The sequence below is a fragment of the Natator depressus genome, chromosome 15, assembly GCF_965152275.1.
Source record: "Natator depressus isolate rNatDep1 chromosome 15, rNatDep2.hap1, whole genome shotgun sequence".
Classification (NCBI taxonomy): Eukaryota; Metazoa; Chordata; order Testudines; family Cheloniidae; genus Natator; species Natator depressus.
The window spans coordinates 18,986,057-19,008,050 of NC_134248.1; the positions used below are offsets into that span (position 1 = coordinate 18,986,057).

The following is a 21,994-nucleotide window of genomic DNA, read 5'->3' on the forward strand; positions in this document are numbered from 1 at the left end:
GATATCTAGGAGAGACCATTGCTCTGTAAGTGACACCGGATTATCCTGCCATTCTGCAGCTGCAGGCCCGTACCATGCACCTGGCAAGGCAGGTGGCCACATGCCAATGGTGAGACGTTGAGGCAGGCACTTCTGCTGTTGCTGCGTTGCTAGCAGTGAGCTTTTCCTCTAAACCATCCCATGGGTCCTACCATCTTCAGGTCCACTCCCTCTCTGTAGGAGTGTGGCAAACACCCAAGAGAATACATTTTGGGAACCTTGCACATCTAAAGTGAGGGTGTGTCAGGGTGCCTACTCTGCACTGTCCCTGAGAGTCCCGAGGCCTGCCGGGGACATCAGCTGGTGGCTCCTTCATGGAGCCACGAGCACAGGTGTGTACGTGGCTTGGTTCACTCCTGTTCCAGACACCTGCCCCTTTTGTGGCGTGAGGGAGACCCTGGCACACGTATATCTGGAGTGCGCCAGGTTGCAGCCCCTATTCTGCTCCTTCTCGATATATTATTACATTTTTGGTTGCACTTTTCCCGTCACCTTCTCATCTATGCACTCCCTATCCATGGCCCCACAAAGTCGCGGGATCTCCTTGTCAGCTTCCTCCTAGTCTTGGCCAAAATGGCCATCTACAAAACCAGGGAGAGGAGGTTGGCCAATGGGGTTTCCTGTGACTGTGGGGCCTATTTCCACTCCTCAGTCCATTCACGCATCCGGGCTGGGTTCCTCTGGGTGGCGTCCTCTGGCTCCCTTGACACCTTCGAGGAGCAGTGGGCGCTTCCGGGGTTCTCTGCTTGGTGTCCCAGTCAGGTTCCCTTCATTTAACCCTGTGACCTCACTCCTGACCCTGTTCTATCTTTAGTTGTCCCCCGCAATCATGTGGAATCCTGGACCTGTGGGTCCTTCCCTTAGGCTGGGAGGAGGTCCTTTATCAGTGGGCGGGCTTCCGCCTGCCCACTTCCTGGATCCCAACAAGACTGGCCCTGAGAGGGTTAAAACCAGCCTAGGGAGGCAGCCAAAGGAGTGGCTGCAGGGGAAACAGACAGTTAAGGTGGTGGCTGCAGACAATTAGGGCAGTGGCTGGACCAGCCAATCAGGGCCCAGCCAGCTCATATAAAAGGAAGCTGCAGAGTAGAGTAAGCGAGTCTGCTGTAGGGAGCCCTAGGGAGAAGACTGTCTTCCTAGAGGGCTCCTGACAGGCTGCCAGGACTTACAGGCTCGAGGAAGAGGGCAAAGGAACTGGAGCCAGAGGCAGGAGCAGAAGGAACTGAGGATGTGAGGAAGTGGCCCAGAGAATAGAGACAGTGAGCTGGAAGGAAGAAGCAACAGGAAGTTGCTGTTTGCAGGACCCCGGGGCCTGGAGTAGTTGGCAGGTCTGACCCCCCTCCACCCGCACTAGCCGCTGAAGGAGCAGCCCAGCTGTGGACTGTCAAGCCGCTGTGAGGAATGGCTGGTCTCTTGTTGGAGGAGTCTCTCAGAAGGGGGAGAAACTGGATGGTGACATGGCCGGAGGGCTGTGCCACGAAGCAGATGCCGAGAGGAAGGAGTCATAACGGGTCTGAAAGCGAGGACAGGAGAGCCACCACCACCTGAGGGCAAGCCCGCTGCGGCTGAGCTAATTCCCGAAATGCCCAGCAGGTGGCGCCAGTGTGGTGTGTGACCCTGTGACAGAGGAGAACGAGTTTGATGCTTAGGACGTAATAGTTATTTTTGTTAGTGGGTCCGATATGGCAGCAGGTAAGCCAGCCTGAACATATCAGTCTCTCTCAGTCAGATTATCACCAGTAGAAGTCTGTCAAAACTCCCTTTGCAAAAGGCATCTATAGCAGAGCACTGGCCAGTTGGGATTAGGCTCCAAAAATTCATTTCCACCATTGAGAATAAAAGTGGTCAGGAAAGAAGGAGCTGCTGGGGGGGAAAGGGTGAAAACTAGCATTAAATCAATGGATTCAGATAGAAATGGCATAGAAAATGACAGTGTCTCTGTTAGAATGTGATTCATGGTTTGATTATTATCAATAATAATGACACCTCTCACTTAATAGCCTTTATCTGAGATTAGCACAGGGACAAAGATTTGGCTCAAGTTCTGCTGACGAATGTGTGTGTTTTCTCATTTGCTTTATGAATGCGAAAGAAAGAAAAAGAAAGAAAGATATGAAATGGAAAAGGGGGAAAGTCCAACAGGTGCAACAATAGACTTTTCCATCACAGTTAATGAGAACTCTGGAAATGACCATGGAATTGGTGTGTGAAGTTAGATGTGCACCAGGCATACGGGAAAAGGGATTATATTAGTTTATCTGACTGGCTTTTGGTATTTATTTACGAAGCACTGACATATTGTGCTGGGTGATGAAGTAAATGGAGAGGAAGCAACAGCCCTGTCTGAAGAGCTCACAATCCAATAACCAAATCCTACAAAGTGCAATGTGGGTTCAGACCCTTTCACCCATCCAGAGCCCCATTAAAGTCCATTGGGGCTCCAGATGAGAAAGAGAAGTCTGCCTGTATGGCACACCTTGCAGGATTGGGGTCTGAGTTAGACAAAGGGAACAGGCACATCATATACACAGTCATTGTTAGGGGTGAAATTTTTTTAGAGAACGTTTCTTTCCGTACTGGATTAACACTGAAGGGCTTCAAGAAGGAGAGATTTCACTGAAGAGTGAGAAGGATCATGGGTGTTGAACGTTTGCTTGCGGGGTTTGTTCCTGGTTGAGTAACAGGGCTGCAAACTAATACTTGAGAAAACCAGGGAGAGTTCAAAAGAGGAGCAGAAAGTCTAGTATTGGAAATGGTATCACTTCAAGATCCTGTGTGTCTGTCAGTGTGAAGTCCTGACAGGGGTTCTCAAACTGGGGGTCCTGACCACTTAGGGGGTCATGAGGTGGTTACATGGGGGTTGCGAGCTGTCAGCCCCCCTGGCAGCAGAGCTGAAGCTGTCAGCCCCACACATGGCCATGCCCAGGGCTGACAGCCCAGCCCCACCATGCCCAGGGGGTTGCACTCCGAGGCTTGCTATGTGAAAGAGGCGACCACACCAAAAAATTGGAGAACCACTGTATAGGGGATTCCTTTGAATAATGCATACAATGAACAATGATCTCCCGCATCCAAGATGGGGGGGGGAGACAAAAGACCCCCATCCCTTTGACATCACACTGAGTTCTTTCAGCACTGTAATAGACTTTTCTCTTAAGGAAGAATCAGGAGATAGGATACAAAGATTAGCTTCAGTTAATTGATCAAATGTTAGTGTGGTTCAATGATCCAAAAACTGGCTGGACATGGCAGTCGATGCCAACGTGGAGTCGTCAAATACTTCAGTGTAAAAAAGCAGATAGGAATGTAATGATGTTTGCAGAGTAGGAAAAGCACAAAGTATTTTCAGCTGCCATTTTGGAAGAACTTGGATTGTTAGTGCTGGGCTAATGGCTCTGAGGACCTGTCTAGAATAACAAGTTGACTTAGTGTTACCAATCTAAAGTGCTCCTTATCTTGTATCTGCTATCCCCAACTAAATTGAAGTGTGGAGAAAGAAGAATGTGTTGATTTTCTTCTCTAGTGATTAAGGTGGCTTGAGACAGTGAAGGCCTATGAGGCAATACTGATTTTGAAAAGATTATCCATATGGAAAAAATCATCCAGACATAATATTTCTAGATTTTTTTTTTTTTAATTTTCTTGAAGAGGCTCTGATTTCCCTTTCTTCCCCCAGGTCAAATGTAATCATCTCCTCCTTTAAGAGGAGGTGTGTTATCAGGCCTCTTTCTTCACACTGCTGGGAACTTCTGATATTATATTATCATTCCAATGGGGGAAAACTGAAGCATATCTTGAAGTCAGTAGTTTATTATTTTTGTCCCTTCATTCTAATTCAGCAGGACAAGAAAAAATTCCATTACTCTACAGGAAGAGAGGGTCGTAGAGTACTTCAGTCCATCATAGAATCATAGGACTGGAAGGGACCTCAAGAGGTCATCTAGTCCAGTCCCCTGCATTCAATACCTTCCACCAGGAGGAATAATAATCTTTGATTAGGGTTATTAGAAAAATTAGGATGGGGCTGGAATTGTCACTTCTACAGTCGATAATTAGCCTTGTTGCTGAATAGAGTTAGAGCTAACTCCTAAACCAAAGGTCATCAGTTCAGATGTATTAGCATCTGAAAAGTGTCTCTCTGCTTATTCTGTGCCTATATTGAATGAGCAGGTGTTCTCAGTCCATTTCCTGTTGGATGAGTGTCCACATCTCTCACACACACAAAATCACTACGTCTAAACTAGCTGATACCCTTGTTGGAATGTGTGTTTTTATATTCCTCTAAAACAAAAACCTGAAGGGGAAATGTAAAAACACGCATTCCGAAGGATGTGGCACTGGCATGTGTTCCGAAGGGACTCAAGATGGAGAATCATATTGTTAGCCGGCTTGTCTGAGAGCGGGCTTTATTTTGGGGAGAGGGGAAAAGAGTGGCAGGGGAGTAGGTAATCTCACCCAGAACAGGGGGCTGGACTTGGTGACTTCTCAAGCTCCATTCCAGCCCTACATTACTATGGTTTCCTGATTCTACATGCAGAACTTTCTCACTTGTTTTCCCCTCTCTTTTTCTTCCCTCCTTCCCCCTTTTTCTCAGCATTTCGGACATTCTCCCTCCCCCGCCAGCCAGAGGCTAGCAAAGCACTTAACACATGCTTAAGTTTATGCACATGAGTAATTCACTTGCAGTAATGGGGGGCATTTGTGTGTAACTGCTTTGGGATTAGATTTGGGGCAAAATATGCACATATCCAATCATTAAAAGTAATCTTTATTGATGCTAGTTCTTTTGTTCCATTTCTGGTCTTTTTCATTTGCTATTTGATAGTGATTCTCTACCCCTCTGGCCCCGACCCTGCCATTGGCCTGAAAGTATGAAATCCAGTCCCTTCTGAAATTCTGCGAGGAGTAGTGATGTTTTTTCCCTTTGTTGCTGAAATTAGGGGCCAAGTTTCTGCATGTACATTAGATCCATCTGTAGCGGAAAAGCAAGAGATAAACCCACAGTAGTACCCATCCGACCAGTTTGTTGGAAAGAACACATTCTGTATTAAATACTTTAAAGATTCATGACGCAACTTTAATTCCATTTGCATTTCTTCCTGGAGGGTAAAGCTGTCTGAAAACTCTAAGTATATTGCATAATCCATTTTGAAACTCAGCGTATTAATGTCTGCAAGCAAAACTCATTCTGATGCTAGCAGATATACAGAGAGAGGGGGAAAGAGACTAGGAAAGATTTTCTTCCTCTGGTAATCCCCAGTGGTGTTAGCCATTCAGAAAATGGGGTAGCTCAAAACGATTTGGAAAACAGAAAATAAAAGACTGGATCAAATGCAGCTGCAGCAAAAGAGAGCAGGGAAAGGAGGTCCAGATAAATGTAAGCGGGGGAATACTCCCGCTATTGTGGGGAACTTTCCTGGCTTCTGCACTACCCTGGAGAAGTGGGCTAGCAAAAGGATCTGAGTCCTCGCTCCCACTTCCTTTACCCAGTGGCCTCCCTGCCCTTGAGGACTCCCCTTCCACTCTCCTGTCTGGCAGAGTCCTCGTAACCCCAACAAGGCTGGGCCCAGGATTCCTGGGGGGCTTGACCCCCAACCCTGCTGTGGTCACCTAGGACAGGGGCTAGGGTGTCCCCACTCCAGGGTACTCTCTCTGCATGGGCACTTCTCTGACCCACTGACCATTACGTACAAGTTAAAGCAAATGCAAGTTATTTAATCAACAATTAATTTTAAAAAGAATAAGGAATAATGGGAAAGGTTCAAGGAAACACATCACCCCGCTCTGTGGCAGGGAACCTCACAAACAGTGTCTCTGGAATGTCCGGGCAGTTCACAGTCTGTTCCTTGTAAGTCCCAGGCCTCCTGCTCAGGCCCTGGCTGTGCTGCAGGGATGCTGTGGGTTGGACACTTGCTCTGGTGGTGGCCACAGGCTCTCAGGCTCTAAGTGGTAGGACCCTTCTTCCCAGTGTCGCCCCCGCCCTGTCGGGGTTACGATCCAAGCTTGGCCCGCAGAGCCTCTTGGCTGAGGCGTCTCCCTGTGCTGGGCCTGCTGCCCAGGGTCCCCCTCGGTTTCCCCAGCTGCTCACCACACCCAGCTCCGGACTGCTCCAGCCCCAGCTGCTCCACTCTGTCTCTGCACTGCTGTGCTGCTGCTCTGCCTCCAGCTCCCTGGGCTGCTTTTCTGGCCCCTCTGGCTCTGGTTGCTGCAGCTCTGCTCCCAGCACAGGTCTGCTCTGCAGGCTGCTTCTGTGACTCTGCTCCCAGCACGGACCTGCTTCCTGGGCTGCTTTTCTGGCCCCTCTGGCTCTGGTTGCTGCAGCTCTGCTCCCAGGGCAAGTCTGCTCTCTCTGGGCTGCGCCTCTGGCTTTGGGGCTGCAGCTCTGCTCCCAGGACAGGGTCTGCTCTCTCTGGGTTGCTTTTCTGGTCCCTCTGAATCTGGCCCAGCTCTGCTCCCCAGCTTAGCTTGGGCCCCTGCTTTCTCCTAGCTCGGCCCCACTCTGTCTGACCCAAGCAAATCCAGCTCACATGGAGGACGGGACTTCCCTGGACTCCTGACTCCCTGATTAGCCTGCCCACCCTGTCATTCAGGCTGACCTGGAGCATTGGTGTCTCCCCATTGTTCCTGGGATCTATCAGTCTTAGGGTCCTGGTTTCCCATAGACCCTTCCCCTTTTAGTACTGGGAGCTAGCAACCAAAACACCCCCACTGACTGTTAGTAAGGGGGCAACAGTCCCCTTACATAAAGGAAGCTTTCCTTCTCCTTTTTTGCTTTGGAGTATACAGGGTGTAAATGAAGTTGTTGATGTGCCACCAATGACCATTTACTTTCTGATTGGCCTGATTTTTAATGTGTTCTAGTTTTTTGTTAAAGTTTCTGTTACTCCCATGAAGTTGGTCTGTAAAGCAAACAGCCTGCATATGTGTCTGCAGCTGAATAGACAATGTTCATGGTTAGACTCTAGAGCAGTGGTCCCCAAACTGTGGGGCGTGCCTCTGTCAGGGGGCACAGAGGAATGTCCGGGGGGCACGGTGGGGCCTGGGCCAACCCTATGTGGGTCGGGGAGGGAGTGCCACCCAGCCCCGCTCTTCCACCAGCTCTGCTCCAGCCCTGCCCCTCGCCCGGCTCCTGGCCACAGGTCCCCAGCCCTGGCTCCGGCCCTCAGCTCTGCCCCGGGCCGTGGCTCGGGTCCCCGGCCCAGGGGGTGGCATGGACATATTCCTTTCATGGTAAGTGGGGGAGCAAGAGGTAAAGTTTGGGCACCACTGCTCTAGAGATTGGAAGAAAGTTGGTATGTTGGGGAACTGGCATAACAGGAGGGGGACATTGCATGAAAATTATTTCTGGGGAGAAAAATATTCAGACTTTGAGCTCTGTGTAACATAAAGAGAAAATCCCCAGTGGGTTCCTAACCTGGGTTTTGGAATAACCAGCACAGAGAATACCCCCTAGCATTCATCCTCAGTTTTACAAAAGCATGCCGTCTGGGGATTTGGGGAATATTGGGTCTATGACAGGTGCAAGGAGAAGAAATTCACATACCGGGTTTTAGCCATTTCTAGACATTTCAGAGCAGTGCTTAGCCACAGTAACAACAAATATTTCCACTTTGTTTGGAATCGCTGGTCTCAAGTTAAAGCCATGCTCCATGCTAATCTACCTTTGAGGAAAAATGTTGCTCATAGTAAAGTGCATGATTCTGTTCCTTGCGGGAAAATGAGAGTCCAGATAATGGCTCAGGATTTTGGCTTGTGACACTAATTTAGTATCAGCCTTTGTTAAAGTCCATAATGAAGCTGACTGGTCAACTGATTTTTAAGACAATCAATAACCACACACACACACATACAGTCAAATGTTTACCCTTGGGTATGTCCTTTCTGGAGTCAGTGGGGTTACACTGATTTTAATGAGGGCAGAGTTTGGTTGCCAGTTGTTTCAATTGCATGCCCTCACATGGTAGCTTCTATTCATCATATTGTAACCAACCCCACTGCAGGGATTCATAGAGAGTACTGTGGTACACCAACTCCTTGTATATTTGGCAGTGAACTGGGCATACAGGTAGCATTGTCGGCACTCCAGATACTCATCTCTTTATGCCCTAGCTCTCGAGGGGTTGGGAGTGTCCCCAAAACACATACACAGTTCAAAGAAGGAAGGGGATTCATTTACTGGGGCTGCCAGAAATGAAAGTTGCAAATGCCCTCTGTACAAATTCTGTAACAGTTACAAAAAAAGATTAACCTGTTGACATTTTTACCCAGCATCTTCTCGGTTTCTTCATCCATTCTTATGACCTTGATCCAGTAAATAAAATTTCATGACCCAACTTAGATCCTGGAATTTGACCGCTTTATCTTAGTCCGTCTAGCTACTTCTGAAGAACATGCAATGCAAGAGCCATCGTAAAGTGAGAAGATTTTCTAGTATGTTAGATTGGTCTTTTCATTTAGAGGCAAAACACTGCTTTCCAGAAATGTTCTGCTAATAGACGTGAAAGAATTCATTGAAGGAAAGTTACTATTTGAATTGACAGCAATGATTCACTTCAACAGAAACCAATTTTATCTTAACAGAGTGCTTTTTTAATAGTGTCCCATTGCACACCACAAAGTAAGCACTGAGACAAGAAAACATCCTCGTAAAAGTGAGCAGAAGAAATTGCTGTCAGATAATAATGCATTGATTTAGGCACCCAATCAAGTGAGAAACAGAGGGATCAAACGGAGAGGTTTTGTTTTAGGATTGTGTGTGTTTGTTTTTTAATGTGGAATTAAAAATGTCAAGTATCTTAGCTGGCACTGAACTTGACAGCTAGGGTATAAAAACAGGCTTGGCGCTTGTGGTGTTTCAGGCCCATCAGTAAACCAGCTATTGAAAAGCTCAGCAAATGATCAGGACCAGAAGGCAAAGGAAGATTATTTGAATATCCCAGGCTAAGGTTGTCTGAGCCTTGCACTAGGTGCACTGTGAAGAACAAGGTGCAGCACTTCTGTTTGGGGTTCCCCTCCATGTGAGTGGCATGCGTGTAAAGGTGTTGCCTCTTCATTGGGGTCTCTCTTTTCCTGGGCTAGCTGTAGATTTTACAACTCATCTCCAATTTATCCGTAATCTCTCCAGATCCTCTCTATCTCCCTCCTTCCATGGCAAGCCATCCCAGGCCTGCAAGGCAGCCCATCACAGCTTTCACCTGCCATTCAGATCCTTTCTCTGCCCGTAGCTCAAGGCGAGGAGGGAAATCTCAAACTGGCGGCACCTCTTTTTTGTGAGCTTTCCTTCCTCACCCAGTGGGCTTTGGGGAAGTAATTGCTCCATTTTAGGGCCAGTAAAACTTCTGATACTGTGCAATCTTCAGTAAACCTTTGGGCCTGACACAGAGGGAAGAAACAGCTCTTTTTAGTTTACTTTCATGAGTGCTCTATCTACAGTACTTTTATGGCCCCGTTCCTGTGGTATCCGAGCACCTCATAAGTGCTGTTATCCCCATTTTACAGAACTGAGGCACAGAGAGGCTAAGTGATTTGCCTAAAGACACATAGAAACCCTGTGGCAGAGCAAAGAATTAAATCCAGCTCTCCCACATACTAAGTTAGTGCCCTAACCACTGCACCATCTTTTCTCTCGAAGCCACTCAGCTCAGTCCTACTCTGCTTAAGGTTTATGAAATATCTAGGTCACACTGAATCTGCTCAGAGGCTTAACGTGGGTATTAACATATAATGACTCTCAAGCTAGCTTTACATCATCTCACTGGCATAGTTACTCCTGTATCCAGAACTTTTGGCCTAATTCTGATCTCGTGTGAGCATGACACCTGTATAACCCAATTGATTCTGGAGTTGCTCTTGATTTGGGAGCAGTGTAAACAAGATCAGAATCAGATCCCATGATACCTTTATTTACAGGTCCTGCTATTCTGTTGCATGCTTTCACTGAATACCCCGTGAAATCCTTCAAGGTGCGTGCAGGATCCCTTGCCTCATAGTGGGAAATCCAGCATATTCCATACTTTCTAGCTGGTGACCCTGTGTGCTGCTGCATTTTAAAATAATGATCCTGATTGACTTCTGATATATGCTGGTATGAGTGGAAGGAGAACTGGGCCCAAAGAAAGGTGGCTTTAACTAGTAGAACTTTCACAGCTCTTGCAATATTCTGCTCTTGTCCAAGTTACTTTTAGACAACACCAGAATGCTTCTTACACAAAAGCTGTGCCCAGTGGTCTTCTATATAGCACAGATCACTGGCAAGTGGGCTGTAACTAGCTGCGGTAACACTGTAATCAATGACACAGCCGCCCCGTCTCTCAGAAAATGGAGTTGCGATGAGTACAAATTATGAGTAACAGCTCGTTTTTTAAATTCATAACAGATTTCCAGAGGTTACCCAGCAGTCAAACCACTGTCATCCCCAAAAAACTAACTGCTAATGGTGGGGAAAGAAGTCATCATTATACCGAAGTGATGAGCAAAGAGGTCAAAAAGTTTGACAAGAGCAGGAAAAGTCATTTCCTATGGTATCATTAACAGTATTTTAGAGGATAGGCTCCGTAATTGCTATGATAATTGAGAGTGAATTTTGGCTGTGAGAACATATAGGTAATTTTTTAAGTTAATGTCCATGTTAGTGAGAGAGATTTTCAGTAAAATGAGGCAGCATGTACAGTAGAAGGGGCGCTGACTGGGAGACACAGATGCTATTCCTGGCTGTGCTGCTCACCTGCTGTGTGAAGCATCCACACCTTCGAGAGAGAGAGAGGCACTAGGGCAGAACAGATTCAGGCCGGGAGGACAGACTTCATTAAAAACCCAACACTCTATCACAGCTGAAAATAAATATTTTTCCAAGTTCTAATACCGATCCATCAGATAAAGAGACCTAAAGGCCATTTGCAATGCTGCCACCCGATAACTCCAAATAATCACTGTCCAACCCACTGATTTGCATGGGGTGGACATATGGATGAATATTTGGTCCTTTTGACTTTAAGGTTTAGGAAACATTGTATTTTGTTGCATTTCTTGCACTGTATTAGATGCACTTTTGTTTTCTTCTCTGACTGACATCATCACAAAAAGGGAGTGCACAATGCTCCGAAGAGTGTGCCTTAGGGAACTCATGCAGCAGACCAGCTGCGCTAGCACGTATTTTCAAGTAGCTGCGGGAGAGGCTTTGCACCTTTTGCAAAAATTCACACGTTTTCCGATCCTACCAAAGTACTTTATTTCTGTATCTTCAACAGAAGCAACGAGTTTAATTCATAGCAATAATCTTGTCTTGCGTGAACTCACTGTGCTGGTGTAGACAATTCATCCACAACATAGGTCTCTGTAGTCTATAAAAATGAGCATAGCAACTGCAGAAGAAATGAGAGAATGGTCTGTGGAGGGCAGGAATAAGCCAGTATTTATTCCAGGCTTTCTCTTTGCTTTATCCAAAACTTCATGTAGAGACTGATTTGTAAATATGGTCTCACAAATTGTGGAGATATGTTTTGTAAATACATCCATTTGTTTGCAAGCCGGACACTGCATAAATAACACTTGTGGGTGCAAATTCTTGTTTGCATGGGAAAATGTGGTGCTGGCTTGGGTATAAATGGGGTTCACATGAAAAATATTCTGTATAATTTTGAGATCTACTTTTAGGCCACTTGAAAATATGGGGCTTGATCCAACTTCCTTTTAAATCAATTGACTTCATGAGCAGAAGCAAGCCATAGTCCTTAATGTCTTGTTTTCACCTATTTCTGGAGCCTTAGAATAAAACACATAAAGGCTGTACAGCATTTCATTTTGTATGAGACAATTTTAACCTTGCTGCAACTAAAATCCTCTACAAATTCTGTCTATGTGCAGGCATATATGCAAATATATGGTTCTGTTGTCATTAAGGTGATTAAATGTTAGCAGCACTTAACTAGGTGATTTTTCTTCAGGGCTAAAATGGTTTTCATTTGTACCCAAATAGTGTGTACCTGGGGAATGCCGTTCATTACAATAGATCAGAATGAACAAGTACTCTGTGTCCAAATGCTGGGGAGGAGAGAGATGAAATCCAATCTTCTGCATGTTTAATATCTGTCTCTTACTGGGTTCTAGTTCTCGCCTTGTTCTCTCCAGGTGCAAACAGATGACCTATTCCGATGACCTGCCCCAGATCTCGGTGGTCTTTATTTTTGTAAACGAGGCTCTGTCTGTCATCTTGCGCTCAGTGCACAGTGTTGTGAACCATACCCCATCCCATTTGCTCAAGGAGATAATTCTGGTGGATGACAACAGTGATAACGGTGAATGTCATTAAAGCCTGCTTTTTTTCTCTTAAGTGTTTTATCCTGTGTATTGTAATGAGATTAAATTGTAAATTGAAATAATTTAGTTACTTCTAATTTAAATGTACTTTTCTGAGGTTGGAATGGAACAAGCCTAATCTGAACACATCTGAAATAGCTGAGAGAAGGAACATCAGAAACCTAACTACAGATTTGTAAATAATGGCCAAGATCCTCAGAGGACATAAATCCCTTAGCTATGACCCAGTGTGTGTCAGTGATGGATCTGGCCCAGCAACTCCAGGTATACAAAACTTAGTCACGCTGGCGAGAAGCTACTTGTGTGCGGAGTCCCATTGACTTCATTGAGACAACTCGCGTGTGTAACAACTTAACTAACATGAGTAAAGGCCATACAGTAGAACCTAATATATTTTAGTCTCTTGCCTAAAATTCTTGATAGAAAATAAACCTTCACCAAAGTTGTCTATTTTTTTTTTTAAAAAAAGGTTCAGACAGTTTATTTGATCCCCCACACTTCCAGATTCAGGACAATGTGTCGATTATTAGCTCAGAAGATTAAATAAAGCAATTCTACTTACAAGGAAATCAGAGCTGCTGACTCTCTTTAAGGTTATATTCTGTTTTCATTTACACCGGGATAAACTGAACACAATTCCGGTGGAATGAATGGAATTGTTCCCAGTTTACCTTGGTGTAACTGAGATCTGATTCAGGTTTTGAAACTTTTTCTTTTTTTTTTTTTTTTTTTTTTTTTTGGTACTCAACAGCCAGTAATTAGAGTGCAAGAATCATACTACAAGAATGCACACAAAGCCAGTCTAACAGTAAAGTAATATAATTAACTAATACAAAAATAGCATGTGTGTTAACTAATATAATTTCTTAGACAGAACTCAAAATGTAGGTCAGCATGATATTTGAGGTGTGAACAGTCATTATGGCTTAATTAGGTTAGTCGCTCCCTTAATAGATTAGAAGAGTAAATCAGCAAATAGTGCATTTTTTTTTGTTTTGTTTTAGGTCATTTCTGCCTATTTCAAGCTCTAGGATGCATATCCCATCTTAAGAAACTCCACTTAGAATAAGATCTCAAGTGTAGCATTTTCTTGGAAGCCCAGCAATGTGAACCTTCCTGTATTTGGATACTTCTCTTTCTCAGGAACCTCAAAAGAGAAACAAAAAAAACCCAAAACAAAAAAAAAAAAAAAAACCCACCACCACACTAATAAGTCCATATAGACCTGAAAGTACTTGGTCAAATTCTGCTCTCGGTTATACCAATGTAGGTATAGAATCATTTAGTGGAGTTACTCGGGATATACATGAGTGTAACTGAGAGCAGAATCTGACCCAGTGTCCCTGAGGCAGCTTTTGTGGCTAGTCCCCACTGCTGAAGATTAACCAGATCCTTTGATTTGGCTGGTAATTGTTCCTTTCTCTAACATAAGCCATGAGAATGAAGGACTCTAATATCACATAAGCCACTGCAAGTTTATCTAGCATTTAAAAAAAGAAAGTATTGTAAATAAAAGCTACCGTAGTAATTACAATAATAGACCAGGCTGAACTTTTTAAAGTACAAAGATCTTTATTCATAATCAGAGTCCATTTATAGATGTACTGAAGTGAAGGCGAGTAGCATGGCTGATGAGTTCTGAATCACATGTAGGTGAATGGCTGAAAAGTGACACAGATGGGAAGGGATCTGTTTAGATATACAGTATCAGATTCCGTTTTAAGGTGATGGTAATGCGGGGAAGGGCTTCTGAATTACATTTAATTGCAAACCCTTAAACTCCGGGGGCCTGCTTCTGATCTTTCTTAGGGCCCAGTCTAAAGCCCATTGAAGTCAATGGAAAGACTCTTGTTGACTGGTGTAAATCAAGAGTAACTCCACTGATGACAGTTGAGTTGCGCTGATGGGTGATCAGACTCAGGCTCACAGAGACTGACCTTAGTATGTCAGAAGTTGTTAGGGGACTTGTACAGTAATCATTATTTTGAAACGAATTGAAACTTGATGTTGTCTAAACATTGGACAAAATCCTGAGCAGTGCTGAGTCATCTGCAAATTCCCAAGCGGCCCAGTACTGAGGGTCTTATTAAGGCAAAATGCCTATAAAAGTTAGTGTATAAAATCTGATATTAGTCCAGAGTAACACCATTGATTTGCATGGGATTACTCTGGGTTTACATCACTGTAACTCAGAACAGACTGGGCCAAGCCAAGACCTTAGAACTGGGCCCATATACATCAGTGGAAGCTGCACGTGCCTAGCACCTCTTGGAATGTGGCCAATTGTTCCGAAAAGTCTCAGCCTCAGAATTGTTTTTGTGTCCATGGGCTTAAAAATGTTTGTTCCAGGGTAAATCATATTTAAATAAAATGTTATGTGGCAGCTATATATGCTCAGTGGAAATCTCTTTTGAGAGCGTGTGGTGTGTGTCTTTTTTACAGTTGAGCTGAAGTTTAATCTGGACCAGTATGTCAATAAGCGATACCCAGGCCTGGTGAAGATAGTACGCAATAATAAACGGGAAGGACTGATTCGAGCCAGAATCCAAGGCTGGAAAGCAGCAACTTCTCCGATTGTTGGTTTCTTCGATGCTCATGTTGAGTTCAACACTGGCTGGTAAGGCATTTTGATGGCAACATGGATGTCTTTACATGCTGGATTTCCCACAGGGAGAGCATGCTGCAGTGCAAACAGCAGCACTATTACACTGTACGCTACGTTCCCAAAGCCTGTAAATGAGATTTTCTCGGTGATGGGAGCCAAAGAATTCCAGTGATGAGCTCGCTCTAGGCTTGGGAGCATTAGCAATTTACTTTGAATAATGTTCTTGGTTGTTGCAACGTTAGAGTGTTGAAGTCTCCTGCAATGGCTGCCAGATCCATTAAGGACTGTCATTCTAGCTCCTGTGCAGTTCAACGTACAGGGAAGCAATTTGCATGGAAATCAATCTGAGATCCCTGAAGTGAGCAAATGGCGAAAAACCATTAAGCAAGTTCTGTGCTCAAGGACATTTTAAAAATAGATTGTTGAGTACTTTCATTTTGTTTTGTTTTGTTTACTCTCCATTGTTCGTAATTTCCTTCCAGAAGCTTGAATATAAACATGATTTTTTTCTATATATTTTCTTGCATTTACATTTTGGGGGAAAATTGAATTATTCCCTGTGCTTCTAATGCATCTTGAAATCAGTATGCCGCTTTTTGTTTGCTTTCCAAACCAGCAACACTGATGATGTGAGCACGGCTCTGAGTTTAATGGGCTAGATCCTCAGGTGGGGTAAATCTTTGAAGCTCCATTCACTTCAGTGGGATCAAGCCAGATTACACCTGTTGTGGTATAACTCCTGAAGAACCAGCAGAGAGAGCACAAGAGCAGAAAACGCTATTTTGGCATAAGTTGTACTGGACCTTACAGTGTATTTCTTTTAAAAGAACACAATTTGGCAACGGGAATGAGTTTATTAAGAAAATAATCGATATGTTAATGAATTTCCCAATAGGGAGCACTGTGGAAGTAGGTTCTGAATGGACTAATATCTACACTCAGCTGAAAAAGGACAGCTGGTACATATAGCGTGAATGTCTTTCCAAAACAAAAAAGAAGGAATTAATTGTAGATTAGGAAACGCCACTGTGCAATTAAGTGTATTTGCTTTGGGAGTCTGGGAGGAAGTTTAAAAAAAAAACAAACCCAAAAAGTAGCTCTAGGTATAGCCAAGGAGTATTCTCTGGGGGATGCTTGACAGCAAAAGCCCTATGGATTTGGGGGGGCAAGTATTTTTGTTGATATGTTTGTGTCATAAATATAAAGGGAAGGGTAACCACCTTTCTTTATACAGAACTATAAAATCCCTCCTGGCCAGAGGCAAAACCCTTTCACCTGTAAAGGGTTAAGAAGCTAAGATAACCTCGCTGGCACCTGACCAAAATGACCAATGAGGAGACAAGATACTTTCAAAGCTGGAGAAGGGGGGTGATGCTTTTGCCGGGAACAGATCAGGAATGCTCTTCATAACTCCTGTAAAAAGTTAGTAAGCAATCTAGCTAGAAATGCGTTAGATTTTCTTTTGTTTAATGGCTGTTAAAATAGCTGTGCTGAATGCAATGTAGATTCCTGTTTTTGTGTCTTTTTGTAACTTAAGGTTTTGCCTAGAGGGATTCTCTATGTTTTGAATTTGATTACCCTGTAAGGTATTTACCATCCTGATTTTAAAGAGGTGATTCTTTTACTTTTTCTTCAATTAAAATTCTTCTTTTAAGAACCTGATTGCTTTTTCATTGTTCTTAAGATCCAAGGGTTTGGGTCTGTGTTCACCTATGCAAATTGGTGAGGATTTTTTTCAAGCCTTCCCCAGGAAAGGGGGTGTAGGGCTTGGGGGGATATTTTGGGAGGGAAGACGTCTCCAAGTGGGCTCTTTCCCTCTTCTTTGTTTAACATGCTTGGTGGTGGCAGCATAGGGTTCAAGGACAAGGCAAAGTTTGTACCTTGAGGAAGTTTTTAACCTAAGCTAGTAAGAATAAGCTTAGGGGATCTTTCATGCAGGACCCCACATCTGTACCCTAGAGTTCAGAGTGGGGAAGGAACCTTGACAGTTTGCATCTCGCAAGTCTTTATAAAATAAAAGCTGAGATAAAATAAGTTCTGTTGCACTGCAGCTGATGGGACTTTGCCTGGACTATTTCACACCAGACTCTACAATTACACCGGGGGGGTGATTCCTGTGCCTGTGGTAACAATGTTACAGTAGCTCATGCTTTGTTTTTTAACCAGCAGATACGGTGTCACTTCAAGTGATGTTGGTTGTCAGTGGGAGGCCATGTTGGCTGGCTACTGAACAGGGCAGAGGTCTGGGTCCTGGTCCTGAGCCTGTCTGATCCTCCGTTTCCCTTTCTATACAGTGAGGAAAATGATGCTGACCTCCTTTGTAAGGACTGAGATACAGCATGGCCAGAGGGCAGCAGGAGAGTGTTAGAAGGGAGCCTTATTCCTTGTAGAGGGAAGAAAGTTTGCTATAGATTGATTAAAGCACCTGAAGCCAGTCACATGATAAAACCCCCCTGCTTCAATCAGACAAGAGGAGTAGTTGAAGCAGAGTGGATTGGTGTTAGAGCAAAGAGCAGTTTGGAGGAGTTGAAGCAGAGTGGATTGGTATTGGAGCAGAGAGCAGGTTGGAGGGAAACAGAGGAGAGTTTGGAGAAATGCTGCGGTGGGCTAAGAAGACCAAGACCCTAGGTAAAGGGACACCTGGTTTGTGCAGAGGGAGGGCAGGAAGCTCGACAAGCTGAAGGGCAGGAGAGGGAAGTAGCCCAGGGGAAGGAACCGCTAGTTCAAGTGGTTTACTGCTATCCCTAGGACCCCTGGGCTGGGACCTGGAGTAGAGGGCAGGCCTGGGTCCCTCCCTCTCCACTCCCCTCCTCTAGTACACTAGTGGGGCAGTTAGTACCCCAGTTCAGGGACAAGAAACGGAGCCCTGAATCCCCCTCAAGAAGAGAGAGCGCGAGATCCACATAGTAGTGCCGGCAATTTGCCACACGACTTTGAGATCTACTGCTGTAAACAGCTGTGTAAAAGCTAGGTGGGGTAACTACACAGTAAGAGGGGGTTGTTGTTGTTTTCTTTTCTTAAAGGTTGTTGTTTTGTAATAATGTCATGGAGGATCAAGGTCAGCATGGACAGAACCTAATACAGTAAATGAGACTGTGTGTATACCATTTAAAAGCCTTTATGGAACAGCACACCCATTCTGGTATGCGCTCCTCTCAACACATGTGCTTAACTCCCATTGTTACCACTGAGCCTGAATCTGCAGCTGCTTTGAGAGCATCGCCCCCTGTTGTGAGAGCGCTGCTCATGCAGTCGCTGCAGAGTCTAAACCAATCAGAGTAGCAAACGCATCAAAAGGATAATGTATCCCTTTGCTTCAGAGGCACAAGTGGAGGGCAACAACACTGCTACTTTATCTTTCTCCTGTTCCTGCTCCCCCTCAAATCTTGGGTGTGTCTAAAACCATCTCCACCACTGAATTTCTGCTCTCCCTGTTTCCTCTCAGCTTTATAGTACCCATCTTTAAGGCCTCATGTAATAGCCACTCCCGTTGCTTTTCCCATTCCAGCCGATATGGACTTAGATTGACTGGAGCTTATTTATCCTCCTGCTTCATTTTTCAAACGGCGTTAGTGTTAAATACTTTGTGTGTTACTCCCACCCCTTATCAGGACAAGGAATGGGAGATTCCAGCCCTGGGATTCAATCCTAAATCTTCCACGTGCCAGAGCAAGGCACTACCCCATCTACATTCTCTCATTAAAGTTCTGATCCTGTAGGAACTACTTTTTCCAGATTGCAAATCTATAATAATATATTCAGATGACAAGTGAGTTGGTTCCATTGAGCCCTGCATACTTGTCTTTTTGAGGCAACTGAACAGAAAACGTGGCTTTTCCTGTGGGGAAAAATGCTCCGGCTTTGTGCTCAGTTTGTGGTGTAACCAGCGAGTGGTGTATCTGTAATGCAGTCAGCTTGTGACTGACAAAGGAGAGTCTTCCAAGTATCACTTTGAAAGATAGACTGGTGTACAAATGTAAAGAAACCACACCACAGTGAGAACATAAAGGGGGAAAAGAGTACAAAATTTCCCCTTAGTGATGAAGGGCCAGGTTCAGCCTTGGTGGAAGTGGGTGCAGGTCTCTTGACTTCAGTAGAATTCCACCAGCATACGTCAAGGCTGAATATGGCCAGAGGTTTCAAAATCGTGGAGAACAATATGGGGCAAATATTTGGAAGCCTGATGATCCTCTCGGATATCTCTTCATCCAGTTGTTGGAGACACATTGCTGCTTTCCATTTGAGGAAACTAAGGTTTCTTTAAATTTATTCTCAGTTGGTCGTCTTTTCCCTTCACAACTTTACCCTGTGTTATTGTCCCCATTCTGGCCCAGTCTTCAGTAGATATAAATAGCTTCAGTGGAGCAACCATGATTTACACCAGCTGAGGAACTGGCCCCTTGTGTGTTTCTCTGGCTTATTAATCAAGCCTTGCTACCTTACATGTTATGAGACAGTCCGTCATGTCCTCAATAGACACAAGGACATGGCAACTGGTTGCTAAATGGTCCAGCATAATATTAACAGAATAGCGCTGAAAGGAAAAGAGACTGAAGTTATGTGGACAGATTTTATTTTCAAGCGAATGTCAATATTTTTGGCGAGTGTTAAGTAAATTCCAGTCTCTTCTGTTGACACTCAGAGGATGCAAGACGGAGATAGTAAATGTACACTAGGACTTAATCACTCCAGGTTGGTCCCTGAATGTCATCAAAATAGAGCAGAGGTGAGAGTCAGTTTGATTCAGCTGGGTTAGCCAGGGATTTTGAAGGCAAGTCTTCTATATTAATCAGGAGAGAGATGGTGAGACTGTGACTTTCATATCGAACATAAATGATCTCAAATGTTTAAACACTTTCCCTAATCAAACAAAATGAAAAAGTGGTGTGTATTTTAAAGGAAAGCAAGTCATTCATGATGTTAGTACTTGAAATGAATATTTGGCCTTAAAACAGAGCAGTGTTATTTGCCTCTGGGCCTCTTTTACATCTTCATTGTCACCATCGAGTCTGTATAGTATGTGGTTACTGTATTTGCAAACATCATAGAATTATGGAAACGTAGGGACCTTGAAAGGTCATCTGATCAAGCCCCCTGTGCTGAGACAGGACCAAGTAAGCTTAGACATCCCTGACAGGTGTTTGTCCAACCTGTTCTTAAAAACCTCCTGTGATGTGGATTCCACAACCCTAATCCAGAGTTTAGCTACCTTTATAGTTAGAAAGCTTTTCCTAATATGTAACCTAAATCTTGCTTGCTGCGGATTAAGCTGATTACTCCTTGTCCTACCTTCAGTGGACATAGAGAACAATGGATCACTGTTCTCTTTATAACAGCCCTTAACATATTTGAAAACTGTTATCAGGTTCCCCTTCAATCTTCTTTTCTAAAGACTAAACATTCCCAGTTTTTTTTAATCTTTCTTCATAGATCTGGTTTTCTAAACCTTTTATCATTTTTGTTGCTCTCCTCTTGACTCTCTCCAATTTTATCCACATCCTTCCTAAAGTGTGGTGCCCGAATTGGACAGATGATTCCAGCTGAGGCCTCACCACTGCCAAGTAGAGTGGGACAATTATCTCTCCTGTCTTGCATACAACACTCCTGTTAATACACCCCAGAATGATATTAGCCTTTTTCACAACATCGTAGATTCATATTCAATTTGTGATCCGTTACACCCCCCAGATCCCTTTTAGCAGCATGACCACCTAGCCAGTTATTCCCCATGTTGTAGTTATGCATTTGCTTTGTCCTTCCTAAATGTACTTTGCTCTTATCTTTACTGAATTTCATCTTGCTGAAATCAGACCAGTTCTCCAATTTGTCAAGATCCTTTTGAATTGGAATGCTGTTCTCCAAAATGCTTGCAATACCTCCCAGGTTGGTATCATTTGCAGATTTTATAAGTATGCTCTCCACTCCATTATCCACATCATTAATTAAACTATTTAATAGTACCGGACCTAGGACTGAACCCTGTGGTACTCCACTCGGTATGCCCTCCCAGTTTGACAGTGAACCATTGACAACTACTTTTTGAATCTACAATCTTTCTGTAGGAACTCAAAGCAATTACATATTCTAGTTATTCTTGAGTTGATAGGTTATTATCGTTATTAGGGTGGAGCCAGCCTGAAAATGGGCAATGAACAGAAGGCTCAGTTTCTCTCTGAGGCTGTTGAGTGACCACTAAGCTTCTCTGAGACAGCAGTGCAGGTTGATAGTTTCCTGGGTCACAGCAGCGATATCCATATTTCCAACTAGAGTCAGCTGCAGGATCTGAAAACCTTTTTTCTTCACAGTCATTTGTTGTTTATGGACTTCTCCATTCTGATCACCACTGCAATGTCTAAGCTCCTCACAGATATCCATACAGCACCCCAGGAAGTTCCCAGTGGGGCAACTGGGAAATTGTGACTAACCCAGACTCACACCGAAAATCTGTGGCAGAGCTGGGAGTTGGACCCGCACCTCTTGAATCTCAGTCCAGTGCCTTAACTACAAGCCCGTCCCTCTGTCTCTGTATCATTATTGCTCAGGGCTGCATCAAACTACTAGGTTGTGGTGAATCAGTATTGCTGTACTGTGGAGTAAATAAAACACCATTAATGATGGTTTGTTGTTCTAATGACTGGTTTTGAATGGAACCAAAGAGTCCCAGTGGATTGAGTCATTGGTTGATAAATGTGAACATTACATGCGAACTCATAACCGAAAAACTCAGCATAGACTATCTTTAATTGCTTATCTTCGATATGGCCAGCACAGGGCTGGTTTACCTTCTGCACAGTGACTCGGCAGGTTGATTCATAGAAAGTCACTTTTATTAAGCATAGGTGGCCCATCACTTTCAGAAAATAAAAATATTTCCCTTTAAATAGTTTTTATTCCCTTTGTGCATGCTGTTTTCCATTATATTGCACTGCACCATGGTGTAGGCTTTTACAGAATAACTCTCCCAGGAGACTGAGTACAGTCTTGTAGGAAGTAAAAAATAGGCTGAAAGCTGGCAGGTCAAATTAACTATTGAATTAT

General features: G+C 44.1%; 1 protein-coding gene across 4 annotated transcripts in view; it reads left to right on the forward strand.

The window, feature by feature from the left end:
• GALNT9 (polypeptide N-acetylgalactosaminyltransferase 9) overlaps nt 1-21,994 on the forward strand; it is a 238,452-nt gene that overhangs the window by 67,023 nt on the left and 149,435 nt on the right. For 3 of the 4 annotated variants that reach the window (XM_074973032.1, XM_074973030.1, XM_074973031.1), the window contains exons 3-4: nt 12,163-12,329; nt 14,794-14,968. In XM_074973032.1, coding sequence (XP_074829133.1) covers nt 12,163-12,329; nt 14,794-14,968 — 342 coding nt within the window. The remainder of the gene's footprint in view (nt 1-12,162; nt 12,330-14,793; nt 14,969-21,994) is intronic. The other variant, XM_074973033.1, reaches the window with a different exon arrangement.